General features: G+C 39.5%; 1 protein-coding gene across 2 annotated transcripts in view; it reads right to left on the reverse strand.

Annotated features, from left to right (window-relative positions):
- Nucleotides 1-15,674, reverse strand: part of CEP126 (centrosomal protein 126) — a 107,863-nt gene extending 92,189 nt beyond the window's left edge. For both annotated transcript variants that reach the window (XM_029914654.1, XM_029914655.1), the window contains exons 1-2: nt 15,301-15,674; nt 11,500-11,619 (exon numbers count right to left, since the gene is read on the reverse strand). In XM_029914654.1, the coding sequence (XP_029770514.1) occupies nt 11,500-11,619; nt 15,301-15,428 (248 nt within the window). In that variant the 5' untranslated portion in view covers nt 15,429-15,674. The remainder of the gene's footprint in view (nt 1-11,499; nt 11,620-15,300) is intronic.
- Nucleotides 15,675-16,189: the final 515 nt, after the last annotated feature.

Below are 16,189 nucleotides of genomic sequence, written 5' to 3' on the forward strand. Positions count from 1 at the left end.
TTGCACTCATAGGTCTAACAGGAAAACAGGAGAAACCTAATGGAGGACCTGGGGGAGGGGAAGAGGGAAAGAGAGTTGGGGAGAGAGAGGGACACAAAACTTGAGAGACTATTGAATACTGAAAATGAACTGAGAGTTGAAGGGGAAGGAGGAGGGGGGGTGGTGATGGTGGAGGGCACTTATGGGGAAGAGCACTGGGTGTTGTATGTAAACCAATTTGACAATAAACTATTAAAAAAAAAACATTTAGACAACAGCCCACTACCCCATCTAAATACCACCGTAGAGACACTGTGGTTGGGCTCCCACCCTTTGTGGCAAAGGCTGTTGGGGGGCCCGGATCTCCACGTTGGCCAGGTGGGAACAGGGCACCCCCAGCCCTTCTTCTGGGATAACATCAGGGAAGCTGAACAGAACACCGGCTTTCATCCCTACCTGGGGCAATGAGGCCCTCCTCATCACCAGGTATTAGTACAGAGGAGGTCCAGAGTCAGGCAGAAGGAGACTCTGCCCATCTCTGCCCAGCGGGGCAGTGTCTGAGGAAGACTTTCTCCATCAACATCTAGCAGTAACGAGGCATGTGCACTGCCATGTCAATGGAAACACCCACGGCCTGTGAAGTAATAAGGGCTCCCTCCCCCAACCTGGTGTCCACAGAGGCTGACGGGTGAACTAGACTGCCACCTCCATTTGTCAGTAAGGGGGTAGCATCCACCCCCACAGCCAGCTAAAGGTGACAGTTCAAGGGAACTCCAGAGTCTCATAACATAATACAAAAATGCCTAGGTTTTAATAGAAAACCACTTATTCCAAGAACCAGGAAGATTTCAAACTGAGTGGAAAAAGAAAACAGATACCAACAACAAGATGACAGAGATGTCAGAATGATGTGACAAAGATTTTACAGCAGCCATGATTGATAAAAGTGCTCAACAGCAATTATGAACATGTTTGCAAATGAAAAAAATAACCTCAAGAATATATGATATAAAGAATCAGTGTAAAGAAAAACCAACTAAAAATTTTACAACCGAAAAATACAATACTTGAATTAAAAAACTCGGATTTATTAAAGAAGTCTTCCCACACCACATAGATATAAAAGCATAATGCAATTCTTATAAAAAATTCTCATCAATATTTTTTGCAGATATAGATGAAACTAGTATAAATTTTACATATAAAGGCAAAGGAGTTTGAATACCTAAAATAATTCTGAAAAAGAATAAAGTGGGTGGAATCAATCTGTGATTTGAAGGCCTACCTTATTATACAATAATAGTTATATAACTACATATTATATAGCTACATAATCACAATAAAAACTGAAGTATTGATGGAGATCTAAACACAGAGCTTAAGAGAAGAGAGAACCCAGATACAGACCCACACAAATACGCTCAACTGAATTTTGATGGGGGAGGGTGCTACATCTCACACCTTATACAAAAGTTAACTCAAAATAAACCATTGTGGGGGCAGTGCTTGGATGGCTCAGTTGGTTAAGTGTCCGATTCTTGATATCAGCTCAGGTCATGATCTCACGGTTTGTGGGCTCAAGCCCTGCATCCGGCTCTGTGCTGACTGCGTGAAGCCTGCTTGGGATTCTACCCCTCCCCCTCTGGCTCTCAAAATAAATAAATACACTTAAAAAAGTTTTTTTTAATGAATCATGGACTTAACTGTAAAACATTGAAATAGAAATGTTTAGGAAAAAGAAAATTTTTAGCATCTAGGTCGTTAAGCACAGAGTTCTTAGACTTGATATCAAAGCATACTCTATAAAAACAGTGGAAAAATTGGACTTCATAGAAATAATAACCTGTGTTCTGAGGAAGACTCAATTAAGGAGATGAAAAGATAAGCTCCAAAGTAGGAGAAAATCTGCAAAGCACATGCCTGACAAAGGATCTAGAATGTGTACAGTTCTCTGTACATACAGTATGATAGCATTTATAGAACACTTTAGAAATGGAAAAACTGAGATGAAACGAGAACGAATGAGTGATCTGCAGGGGGTGGGAGTGGGAGGAGAGCAGGTGTCAGTATGAAAGGGCAACATCAGGAATCTCTGCCACGATGTTCTGAATCCTGCCTGTATAAATGTCATTATTCTGGTTTTAAGGTTGACTATAGTTTTGTAAAATGTTACCACTGGGAAAAACTAAGTAAAGAGCATTAAGGGATTTCTATTATCTTTTCTTTTATAATTGCATGTGAATCTACAATTGTCTTAAAAATAAAGACTTCAATTTAAAAGAGAAATTTCAGCTCACAGTGAGAGAGAAAATCTTTGATAAACTCACCAAGCTTATCTGTCAGGCTACTATCATAAATTAAAGCATAATAGCTCAAGGGCAAAACAGTCATATAAGAGAGAATATTTGATGCTTATCATAATAATCCTAGGGCATAAAGGAAAAATAAAAAAATTATCATAATGGGTATCAAAGATCACAGAAATTTAGAAAGATTGATATTAAAAATGTTAAAGTTTGCATAATCCATAAGTATCCTATTTTGACAATGCTCTTTGTGCACTACCCGTAAGTGACTTTTGACCCCCAGTGACACCTGCCTCCCATCTGGCCTGCCCTTGTGCACTTTGTCAGGTCAGTGTGACAACGGTCAACTTGTTCTGTCTCCAGTTGCTTTCATCTCATCCTCTAGCCTTTTGCTGTAATGAGCTCAAATGTAAATCTAGTCATGACACTCTTCCTCTTTCAACAGCATCTCTGAGTACTAAGGACAGGGTTTAATTGCTTTAGATTGGCACACAGTGGTTTTATGAAATACCTCCTACCCTCTCTATAGCTTCATCTCCTGATGCTCTTCCACATTTTCCTGTGAGTAAATCACATGACACCATTGTCTTATACTTCATAACATCAAACCTTTCCACATATTGTTCTCTTTGAGGTAAACGCCCTTCCTGCTCCGGCTGCCTGTATAACTCCTGGTCATCTAACAAGACTCGGTTCTTCCAGGTCGTCTCCGTCCTGGACTATGTGAATGTGCTTCCACAACGCCTCGCAGGCTGCTCCATCACAGCAGTCACTGCAGAGCCTTGCCGGCCTTTACTCCTTCACTACTGGTCATTTGAGGGCAGGAACCAAACATTTGATTTTTTTATTCTTCTGTTAAGTCTCCCAGCAAATACTACTTTAGTCAATAAATGGCTGTCCTCTAGAACATTTTTAAATGTTCAAAGATTACCTGTAAATATCTTAAATTCCTCCAATTTTTCTTTAAAAAAATATTATGGATAACATACCCACGGATATTTACACTACTGATATCTAAATCTACTTGAATCTATTTATATTGCTTAGCTTATAATATATATCCACATATAGAGGTTTGATAAACATGACATTGCTGAAAGTATAATTTCTTATTTATTATAAGGGTACATATTTCCTGCTTTATCATTTTCCCAAACAGGTAATGCAGTTACCCCCAGATTTCATGTTCACCAGGTAATTCATTACATGATTCTCTAGCTAATTTTCTTCTGCCTTTAGGATATTTAAGAAATCTTTATTACAGATTTTAGTGACTCTTCCAAAGTACTTGCCCTTTATTTATTACCTGGTAGCCTTTGTTCTCTTTATCTGGGCAAATTCCCCCATTCTGTCATTTTTTCCTCTTATTCTGCCAGTTAGTTACACAGGAATTTTGTCTGATAATCTGAGCTTTTAGGTCTATATGCTTGCATTAGTATTTTAAGAGTATTTGAAGATTGAGCTGGGTTCAAGATAGCGTCTAGCACACCAAGTCCTGAACCACATCGTCCCCTGGACACAAATCTACAACTACATATGGAGGAATTCCCACTGAAAGGGACCTGAAAATGGGATGAACGGAGCCTCCACAACAAGGGATAAAAGGACAACATCGATAAAGGAAAGAAGCAGAAAGACGAACTTGCTGGGGAAAACCACACCTCCGTTGCTGTGGGTCACAATCAGAAGGGATACAAAAGGTAGAGAACGTTTGCCAGAGGAGTACGACATTCCAATCCACATCCCCAAACTCAGATCCTGCACAGGAGAGAGAAGCCCCCAAAACACTGAACAGGGATTATGTTCAGGAAAACTATAAAACCATAGGGAACCAAAAACTCATTCTAAAGGGCTTTTGCTCAGACTCAGACACTGATCAGCATCGCATACATACTACGGGGAAAGAAGACCCAATTTTTAATCTTAAAATGTCTGTGGGAGGGGCTGGAAACAGCAGGGGCCTTCCCCAGGGAATGAGACAATGGCAGAAGCCACTTCTGTGATCTCAGTTTACCTTCCTCATTCTAGCACTGGGGAGCACTTTTGGAATTCTTCCTCTAATCTGCTAGCACCAGTGCATATGCCCCCTGGGAGGTGTGCCCACCAACATGCTGCACAGTCAGGAATGGGCTTTGCAACTAGGGTCAGGAACTGCCCCTGACAGCAGTCACAGCAGCTTCCTGCAGCCAGACTGAGTCCCAGCCCTGCCCACTACCGTGCACAGCTATGGCCTCACTGCAGTAAAACGGTGCATACAGCCCACATGGGAGACTGTCCTTGAGTGCCTTGCTATGGTGACCAGAGGAGACTGCACTGCTGGGCCTTGTAGGATATCTCTTACAGAAGGGTACCCAAAACAAGCAAAAAGCATTAGAAAGACAAATATGTTCTAAAAGAAAGAACAAGATAATACCTCAGAAAAAACTAAAGGAAATGGTGATAAGTAATCTGCCTAATAAAGAGTTTAAAGTAATGGTTATAAAGGTGTTTGCCAAACTTGGGAGAAAAATGGATAAACATAGAGAGAACCTCAACATAGAAACAGAAGCATAAGGTACCAAGGAGCAGTTGTAGCTGAACTGAAAAATACACCAGAAGTGTTCAAAAGCAGCCTGAATGAAGTACAACAAATTAGTGACTTGGAAAACAAAGCAATGAAACTCACACAGACTGAGCAGCAAAAGTAAAAATGAATTAAGAACAGTGAAGATACCCTAAGAGACCTTTGGGACAATTATCAAGCAGAATAACATTCACATTATAGAGATTCCAGAAGAAGAAGAGAAAAAGAAACAGAAAAATTACTTGAGAAATAATGGCTGAAAACTTCCTCATTCAGGAGAAGGAATCTGACATCCAGGTCCAGGAAGCCCAGAGAGTTCCAAATAAGATGAACACAAAGGAATCCACATCAAGATATATTATAATTAAAATGATAAAAGTTAAGGATAAAGAGAGAAGCTAAAAGGCAGCAAGAGAAAAACAACTTGTTACATACAAGGGAAAACCCCCAAAATTCACAAAATTTCTAGCAGAAATATTATAGGCTGGAAGGATGTGGCATGACATATTTAAGATGGTGAAAGAAGACAAAACCTTTCAATGAAGAATTCTCTACAAATGAAGTTATCACTCAGAATTGAAGGACAGATTTAGAGTTAAAGGGAGTTCATTGCCACCAAATCAGCCCTATAAGAAATTAGTCTTCTTTCAGCTGAAAAGAAGTAGCACTAATTAATTTGGAAACACAGAAAAGAAAACCTCACTGGAAATGGTAAATATATAACAAAGGTAGAAGAGGAATCACTTATAAAGCCAACATGAAGGTTAAAAGACAAAAGTAGCAAAATTAATTAAAAGTACAATAATTAATTACAGGAAACATACAAGAAAAAGATGTAAAATGTGTTATTGAAAATATAAAACCCGGGGAGGTGTTGTAAAAAGGCAGTTTTGGAATATGCTTAAAATTAAGTTGCTACCAACTTAAAACAGACTGTTATTTACATATGATCTTTTATGTGATTCTTATAGCAATCACAAGGAAAAAACTTATAGGAAATACACAAAAGAAAATGAGAAAGGAATCTAAACATGACACTACAGAAAGCCAAATCATAAAAGAGAAAAACGGAACAAGAAGGAACAATAAAATAGCCATAAAACAATGAGCAAAATGGCAATAAGTGTATACTTACCAATTATTATTTTAAATGTAAATGGCCTAAATTCACCAATCAAAAACCAGAGTGACTGAAGAGATTAAAAAAAACAAATCTAGGTATATGCTGCCCACACAAGAGTACCTTCAGAAATAAGCATGCACGGACTGAAAGTAAAGAGATGGAAAAAGATATTCCATGCAAACAAAAAGAAAACTGAAGGAGCTAAATTCACATCAGACAAAAGAGACTTCAAAATAAAGACTGTAATTTAAGGCAAAGAGGCACTGAATTATGAAAAAGGGGTCAATCCAGCAAGAAAATACAAAATATATAAATATATAGGCACCCAATATACAAGCACCAAAATATATAAAGCAAATTTTAACAGACCGAAAGAGAGAAATTGAAAGCAATACAATAATAGTAGGAAATTTCAATACCCAATTTTCATTAATGGGTGTGTCATTCAGATAAAAAAATCAATATGGAAACATCAGCCTTAAAAAACACATTAGACCACACACAGACTTTATACAGATTATTCAATCCAAGAGTTCCAGAATATACATTCTTCTCAAGTGCACATAAAACATTCTCTAGGATAGATCACACATTGGACCACAAGACAAATCTCAATAAATTTAGGATGACTGAAATCCTATCAAGCATCTTTTCTAACCACCATGGTATAAAACTAGAAATTAATTACAAAAAGATAAACGGTAAAACTACAAATATGTGGAGATTAACGACATGTTACTGAGCAAGTAGGTAAGAGAAGAAATCAAAGAAAACATTTAAAAAATATCTAGAGACAAATGAAAACAGAAATATGACATACCAAAATCTATATACAGCAAAAGCAGTTTTAAGCAATAAGTCCAAAACAATAGAGGTCCACCTCAAAAATGAGGAAAATGTCAATCTAACTTTACACCTATAGGAACTAGAAAAAGAACAAAGCCCTGAACTAGAAGAACAAAAATAATAAATATCAGAACAGAAAAAAATGCATAGAGACTAAAAGGACAATATAAAAGATCAATGAAACTAAGAGCTGGTTCTCTGAAAAGATAAACACAATCAATAAACCCTTAGCTAGACTAACCAAGAACAGAAGAGAGAGGACTCAAATAAATACAATTAGAAACGAAAGAGGAGAAATTACAATTGATATCACAGATATACAAAGGATCATACCAGATTACTAGGAGCAATTATACATCAACGAACTGGAAAATATAGAAGAAATGGATAAATTCCTAGGAACACACAAATTTCCAAGACTGAATCATGAAGAAACAGAAAATAAGAACAGACCAATTATTAGTAAGGAGAATGAATCAGTAATGAAAAATCCCCCTAAAACAAAAAAGTCCAGGACCAGATGGCTTTACCAGTATATTCTACCAAAGATTCAAGTAAGATTTAATACCTATACTTCTCAAATTCTTAAAAAAACAGAAGAGGAAAGAAGGCTTCCAAACAAATTCTACAAGGCCAGCATTACCCTGATAGCAAAACCACACAAGATCACACAAAAAAAGGAAATTACAGGCCAATATCCTTGATGCACATAGATGTAAAAATCAACAAATACTAGCAAACCAAGTCCAACAATACATTAAAAAGAACATAAACTAGGTAGGGCCGCCTGCATGGCTCAGTTGGTTAAGAGTCAAACTCTTGGTTTCAGATCAAGTCATAATCTTTCAGTTCATGAGTTCAAGTCACACACTAGGCTCTGCACTGTCAGTGCTGAGCCTGCTTGAGATTCTCTCTCTGCCCCTCCCATCTCCCTCCTTCCCTCCTCCCCCCCAAATAAATTAATTTTAAAAAAGAAAAAAGAAAGAAAATAAAAGAAAAAAAAAAGGATCATACACCAGGATCAACTGGGATACATTCCAGGGATGCAAGCTTGGTTCAATATCTGTCAATCAATTGAAATGATTCACCACATTAACAAAATGAACGATAGAAATTGTATGAATATCTCAGTAGATGCAGAGAAAGCATGACAAAATTCAACATTTACTTATGATAAAAACACTCACTGAAGGGGGTAGAATGGAAGGTACCTAAACATAATAAAGGCCACATATGACAATCCCACAGTTAACATCATAATGGTGATCCTCTAAGAAAGATAGGACAAGGCAAAAATACTCACTCTTGGCACTAGTATTCAACAGAGTACCAGAAGTCCCAGACATGGCAATTAGACAAGAAAAAAAAAATCATTCAAATCAGGAAGAAACAAAACTGTCACTATTGGCAGATGACATAATACTATATATATAAAAACCTAAAGAATCCACCAAAAAACTGCTAGAATGAATATATAAATTCAGTAAAGTTGCAGGATACAAAATCAATATACAGAAACCCACTTCATTTCTATGCACTAATAATGATGCATAAGATAAATCAAGAAAACAATCCCATTTATAATTGCATCAAAAAAGTATAAGATACCTGACAATAAATGTAACCAAGGAGATGAAAGACCTCTAAACTGAAAACTGTAAGACATTGGTGAAAGAAACTTAAGAAGATGCAAATAAACAGAAAGATATCCTGTGCTCATGGATTGGGGGGAATTAATATCGTTAGGCTGTCCGTAACACACAAGGCAATCTACAGATTCAAGGCTATCCTTCTTAAAATACCAATGGCATGCTTTATAAAACCAGAATAATTCTAAAATTTGTATGGAAACACAAAAGATCTCAAAGTGCCAAAACAATCTTGAGAAAGAAAAGAGCTGGAATTTTCACACTCCATGATATCAAACTATGTTATAAACCTACAGTAATCAAAACAGTATGGTATCAGTATAAACACACAGATCCATGGAACCAAAGTCAGAGAATAATAAATTTCATATGATTTCACTCATATGTGGAAGTTAAGAAACAAAACAGATGGAGATACGAGAATGGAAGGAAAAATAAAATAAAAACAGAGAGGGAGGCACACTATAAGAGACTTTTAAATACAGAGAACTGAGGGATGCTGGAGGGGAGGTGGATGGGGGGGATGGGCTAACTGGGTGATGGGCATTAAGAAGGGCAGTTGTTGGGAAGAGCACTGGGTATCATATAGTGATGATGAATCACTGGGTTCTACTCCTGAAACCAATACGACACTGTATATTAACTAACTTGTTGGGGTTAAATAAATAAATAATACAAACCAAACAAAATTAAAACAAACAACAACAACAGAGGATCCTTTCGGACTCTTCTTAAAATCTGTTTCAATTTCTTTTCTTATGAAGGCACATTAAATCAGATTGTCATTTTAAAAGTTTAATAGTAGAATAAGCAAATTTTTTCTCCTGATGTTTAATCATTTGTACTCAACCAGTTATGCTTGTTCAGTAAATACATGCCTGTTCCGTTATAGGGCAAAGACAGTTCTAAAATTGAAGTTTTTAAAAATGTAGGAAATAGTTCATTTCTTTATGTGTGTGTGTGTAAGTATCTTAAGATTACTTGTGAGGATGTGCTCCATGGAACTGATGTTGTAAAACAAAACCAAAGGGATGCTAGAGGAGATACGAGACTGTGTCTCCCAACTCCCAAGAGCAAAAACCGGAAGGCCCAAAATGCCAGTTGTGCATTAGGCACAGATATAGCCAGCACACATCAGGGCAGTATCTACAGAAGGTAGGAGAACTTGGGGTAAAACAAGGGGACTCCATTCTACAGATACTGAATAAAAGAATTGAAAACTGGAGAATGTGATAAAAGCATTTAAGAAAAATACTGGCAAATAGAAAAGCAAAGCAGCAGTAAATAACAAGAAAATTAAATGGGTGTGATTTTAAGCAGTAAATGGCAAAAAATAAAGAGAACCTGATGCTATGGACACTCTCCTTGAACACTACTGGGGACACAGCACTGACAATGTCAAAATACAGTTTACCTAACAGTGGAAGGGGGACAGCTCTGCTTGTAGGAAAAAATGATTTTTATAGAGAAACTGTGGGACCATAATGGGAGTGGACAGTATAAACTTAGATGAAGTAAAACATAAATGGATAGATAACAGCAAGGCCCAAAAGACCATTATGACAGACATATTTTGAAATTCAGAAGTGCACAAATAATTTGGCCCCTTTATAAAAGTGGAATGATTTGTGTTTAAAAGGAAATTTTAACATATCTTTATACAGCACTGGAGGGTAACATAAAAATATAACAATTAAATTATATTGGAAAATGTTCTGACTCTTAGAATTTTAAACCAAAATTTCTCTTCTTTCTATATCGGAATTCTGGTTTTTTTGATGAGAAAAATGTTTGATGAGAGCAAACAGGAAGGCACTTCATGCTATTTTACAAAGGAACTCAATTATTAGAAAACACACAATAGACAAATATTGTTCATCAACAAAATAAACTAAATGAAGAAGAACTATTGGTCAGACAGCATGATGAACTTTTCCACATGTTCTCAACTATTCCTCTTCTAATATTACCTTTTTGCTCTATATAACAATCCCTTGAATTAGATGTTATTGATTGCAATCATAAAATGAGGAACTGAGGCTGAGAGATTAAATAACTTGCTCTAACTCATGGAACAAGGATTTAAATCTAGATCTCTGATTTAGCCCATGACTGTTTCAACATACGACTATTCATCTTTACTGAACACCTGTCATGTGCCTCTCACAGGCCCCCCAGAGCGAAAAGGTAGGAGAAACACAGTAAGACACAAATACAGAACAAAACAAGCTTCGTTAAATAACTTTAACCGGACAATGAAAGAGTTAATCTAAAGAGAAATACCATGCCAGAAAAAAATTACAGGTAAACAATTTTGTATTCCCCAAATGGGATTTGCAACACATGCCCAATGATGTAGTTAATAAACGCTAGGGATTTACTGCTATTGATGTATTGTGGAAATACAGACCAGGTAGCAAAAGCATTGTTACCAATCTGTTTAAAAAAAACAAAATCTAATAATTCAAAGAAACCATGAAAAATGTTAAGTGTGATTGGATGGTTTACACTTTTTACTTTATTAGGCTTCCAGTTTATACTAGAAAGCTGTAGTTTTTTATGGAAGTCATTTATAATATTCTTTGTATATTTCCACCATTATTTATATTTTCCCCCATTTTCTGATTGGATGAATGAAGACAGCCATATAAAAAATTATATAGAAGTGAATAAAAAAATCAAGTTACATTCCATTTAGAGACTAAGGCACTAATTGATAATCTTTTTATTTATTGTGACATGATATAGAAGACAAAGAAAGCAGTCCATTTTGCAGTCATATGACACTGTTACAGGAAGTTCTATGACAAGCAAAGACTGCTATGGTCACAGTCAGCGGAATTAGACAACATACCAACATCTTTGTGCTGTAGGCAGAAAAACAGCAAAAAAATTTATGAAGGCACAAAAATCTTGTTCAGTGTTTTATAGCAATGTTATGACTTAAGTTTATAAAGTGCTACAAAGTAGAGGAACTATTAATTTATAAAGACTTTGAATTTCTACACTTCTGAAGAAAATACGATTACTTACTTTTTTCTCCGGTTTGATTCCACAAAATATTTACGAGCTCGATTTCGACATATTTTTTGTTGCTGCAGTAATATCTGGCGCTCTTCTTCTAAATTTTTTTCTAGATGGATTTTCATAGCTCTAATGATAGCACAAAGTTAAGGACAATGGTTCGTGTCTCCAGTGGATGACTGTCAGTGCTATCTGATAAATTTAATCACAGCTTTGTACTAATGATGCAATCATTTTTTTGTGGAATAACTAATAAGTGCATATTATGTGTAACATGTGCATACATTAGTGTTAGTATATGACCAGTAAATGTCTTATGTAAAAAATTTCAGACTTGGTGTTAGAACTGAAGATCTCAATTTCCTTGGGGAAAAAAAATTGCACTTTTAGATAATATGAACTCAGATAATGAGACAGTGTATCTTTTTGTTCTTTTGTTCTCTAAAAGCTCCCTGTCATATTCATGATAAATTCTAAATCTCTAGACCCAGTACATAAAGCATTTTATAATCAGGTCTGTTTGTTCAGCTTCAATTTTCAACGTTTCCATGCATGAATCCTATGTCCAGACATATGAAGATACTGACACAGCAAAATGGGCGCATCATGCCAGTATCACTCAGCACCTGCTTGGCTAACTCTACACGTCCGCTCAGCGCCATCGCTCGCACTTCCTCTCCTATTTTCTAGCCACTGGAGGACTTGACATCTTTCTTAGTACATGTTATGAATATCTATCTCTCCATTTCTAGAACTCCAATGCATGGCATGGTGCTTAAAAATATAGGAATGGCTTAATAAAATCTCACTGAACCATTTCCTTGGAGAAGATTCTCCACAGATATACAGGTAAGAGATATATACATTTTCTAGTTTTTAGTGTCGTTGTGTAGTGTAACAACATAGTGTAGATAGGGTAGATACTAATCATCTACTAGAGCGGAAGTATTTTCCCCAGTTCATTGTACTTATGCAATTTCTCTGTACACTAAAGTTTTAAACTAATGAGTCATCTTTTCCTTTAAAATTTCTTTCTTTTCCCAAGGTAAACTTCCTATACCTTCAAACACATAAAAAATATGAAATTCTACTTTCTATCTGTATTCTTTTACAGCTTTATACTTCTATTTTATTAGCTTTAAGTTTATTTGAAAGGTAGTACCAAGTGTGACTCAAGGTAGAGATGGTAAATTTAGATTACTCTTTTCAGAGGTCTGAATACAGAGAAAGGAGATACTAGAATAGTTAAAAGGGTTCTTATGATCAAAGGGTTTGATTATAAGATAATTTTAAGGATAGTCAAGGCCTGAGTGTGTTTATAAGCTGTAGGGAAAGAATGTCATCACCAGTTGAAGGTAAATTCTAAGAGAGGTGGGATAATTTATAATCCAGGGGTACTGAGGAGAAGAAAGGCTATGCAAATAAGGGTACTGGTGAGTAGATTCATGTTCTACAGTGACACCCATCAGTGAGCCTGAAAAAAGGTTGGGGGTAGGGGGTGGTGCTTGGGAGTGTGTGGGTTTGTGTTGCTTGTGAGAAGGGACCTGAGAGCCTTCATGTCTACTGTCTTACGAAGTGGTAAACAGTCTACTGAGAGTTGGAGGAGTTGATCTGGCACAAGCATTAAGAGGAACACCAGAGAACCTTGTTCTTGTTCAGGTGAAGCTGGAAACCATTTAACTGTGTAGTACCAGCCTGTATTGTTTTGTGATTTTTCTCTAACAGTATTTTTATCACTCGAGTGAAGGAACAGAGAAGTAGGACTGTAGTAACTACGGGGCGGTTGAGGCAGAAGAACAGGGGCAGAAAGAACCAAGGATGTTGGTAAGAGCTTATGTGCAAGTAATCAATACGGTGTAAGACTGGGCAGGGGAGGAAGAGGCAAGGTGGGTGGCTCCTTAATATTTCTACTGTTTCAGGGGCGCCTGGGTGGCTCAGTTGGTTAAGCATCTGACTTCGGCTCAGGTCATGATCTCAGGGCTCACTGAGTGCGAACCCCTAGTCAGGTTCCATGCTGACAGCTCAGAGCCTGGAGCCTGCTTTGGATTCTGCGTCTCCTCTCTGACCCTCTCCTGCTCATACTCCATGTGTGTGTGTCTCTCTCATAAATAAATAAACATTCAAAAAAATTAAAATAAAAAGGAAGAGGAAAAGGTGAGAAATTCGTGAGAAAAAAGAGGCACAGAGTGAAGGGAACATGAGAGGTCTTTCACTTTTTTTTTTTTAAAGAAAAGTTCATTCTATTTCTATTTGAATTCTCATAAAGGACTGAAATGCTAGAAATTTAGCTAATTTTAATTAGATGAACTTCATACAGTTTTGTTCTTTCATAGCCTTTAGAGTCAGGGATTTCCGACTTGAGAAAGAAAACATCTTCAACAGAAAGCTAGATGGGTTTTTGAGTCCTGAATTCATATTTAGAAATTACATGAAGAAATTTTACCAAGGCACTTATTTTTAAGACTAAAGTTCTTTCATTTGTTCTCCCCACATTTAGGTATTTGTTTAATAAATCTGAGTACTGACTCTGTACCAGGTATCCAATTTCCAATGGAAAACATTACAGACACTAAGAACATCCAAATACTTACAAAAGGTACTTAAGTGTTTTCCCAGTTAGCGATATAATGATATTATTGGTACAGTGTTGTAGGCTTTACTGTGTTCAGAAAGAACGCCTCTATCCCAATTTAAACACATATACATAGTTATGCTTATATATAAACTAGCAAAAGGTATATTTGTAGATACATATTTACATATATTATATGTACACATACAAATACTAGCAAAATATGTATTATACACACATACCAGCAAAAGTTGTTGGGTTTCATTAAAGCCTCTTGGACATCTACTGAAACAGTCATTTAAAACTGTTTTAATTTTAACTATATTTGTAGTATTTCAATATACTTTTAGTAGTGTATTTCTTTATAGGAAACCATCAAGTATGTTTGGTTTTGTCCTTTGAGGTACTAGCAATTCTACGAACAAGCATTTTCTCTAATGTTTTATCAGTGTCGACGCCACCTGATTTTAAAACATGAAGTCTATGCCTGTTTCATTACTGAAAATGATGGCGAGATACACCGTGTCTATACGCCGCTGACAATGCTTCCGTGTTTTCTGATTCAGAAAAAATCAGGGTCAGAGAACAGGACTTGAGTGTCCATGGAAAGAGTGTCAAGGGAACAAAGTCACGTTCACACGGAAGATGACGCTGTTTATTTTTAGGGCACAGCCCTGGATGGTCAGCAAGGGCAAAGCCAAGTAAAGGGAGTAAGGAGACGGCGACTGCAGGCTGTCGTTGTGTGAAAGAGAGAAAGAGAGAAAGAAAGAGAGGGAGAGAGAGAGCGCGCGCGCGCGATAGAGAGACTGACAGGGAGACCCCCCCCCCACGCCCCCCATTGCCCGCCCCGTGCGGAGCGGCCCTTCGCCGACACAGAGCTAATTCTGACTGTGCTGCCATCCTCTGCAGGAGTAAACTGAGCCCAGGATTCGGAAAACAAAACTCTCACAATTTTCGACCGAAGGGCCCGGCACAGCTTTCCCAGCCCGGCTGAGCGGGTCACAACCGGAGGGGAGAGGGGAGGCCGGGGGGCGTTCCGCCTGCACCTCCATCCGCGGGGCCGGGGACCCGCCGCCTCACCGCCGTCACCCCAGCCGCCCCATCCCGTCACCTCCGCGCACCGCTTCCCCACGCCGTCACCCTGCTCACCCTCTCCTATCCTCGCCGGCCCGCACGCCTGTCACCCCCGTCACCTCCAGCACCCCGGCCCCTGCCCCCACCGCCCCTGGGAAGGATACAGGTCGACGCCGGGCCGGCTGCACCCGCGGCCCGGGCGGGGACTGAGAGGGGCTCCGTCGTGGGCGTCCGAAGACTCCGTGCAGCGCGCCGCAACTGCGCTCCGGGCTCCAGGCCTCCAGGCCAGCATCCTTCACCTCAGCACCGCCGCCCGGCCCGCGGCCGGCGCCTCCCTCATGGCAGCTCCGGCCCCGTGGTCCTCCTCGGCGCCTCCCTCCACTCCGCCTCCCAGGCCTCGCGTCACGGGCGCGGGAGGCTTGGCCGCGGCAGCTCCGGTTCCCGTGCAGCAGCGACGGTGGCTGTGGCGACTACCCTACCCGGCACCGGCAGAGGGGATGGCAGCAGCCGCGTCGACGCTGCCGCCATCTTGGCAACCAACGGACGCCGCGTCCTTGGCGACCGAAACCAGGGCGCCGGCCGGGGCGGGGCTACGCGCCGGGCTGCCAATAGGAGGCGGGAGCGGGGCCCGGGCCTCCGGCAGCGAGTCTGCGCAGTACCCCTGCGCTGCACTGTGCCTGAGCGCCGGCCGGACTCAGTCCTTCGTTCCTCTTCGTGGGGCGTGGTCGCGGGGCTGTTGAGAGTGGCAGGGGGTTGCGGCGCGGCTGTTTCCCGGCAGCGCGTCCGGGCTTGTGTTGGAACCGCCGACTCCGGTGGGGTTCCAGCTGGGAGTCTTCGGGGAGTCAGCATCCCTAACAAGGCTTGCTGACGTGGAAATTTTCTTGCCCCGAATTCCCGCGCCGCTCCGGGATGCTTGGGGCCAGTCTCTCCTTCCCGGCCTCTGCCTCTCAGAGCCTCCGGAGTGTGCCCGTCTCGCTGCCAGACAGTGGGAACCGGTCACCCCAGTGTGGCCTGGAACACGTCCCCGGGGAGGATGTGCCCACGGAGGTCACC

This window comes from Suricata suricatta, chromosome 11 (genome assembly GCF_006229205.1).
Source record: "Suricata suricatta isolate VVHF042 chromosome 11, meerkat_22Aug2017_6uvM2_HiC, whole genome shotgun sequence".
NCBI classification, from domain to species: Eukaryota; Metazoa; Chordata; class Mammalia; order Carnivora; family Herpestidae; genus Suricata; species Suricata suricatta.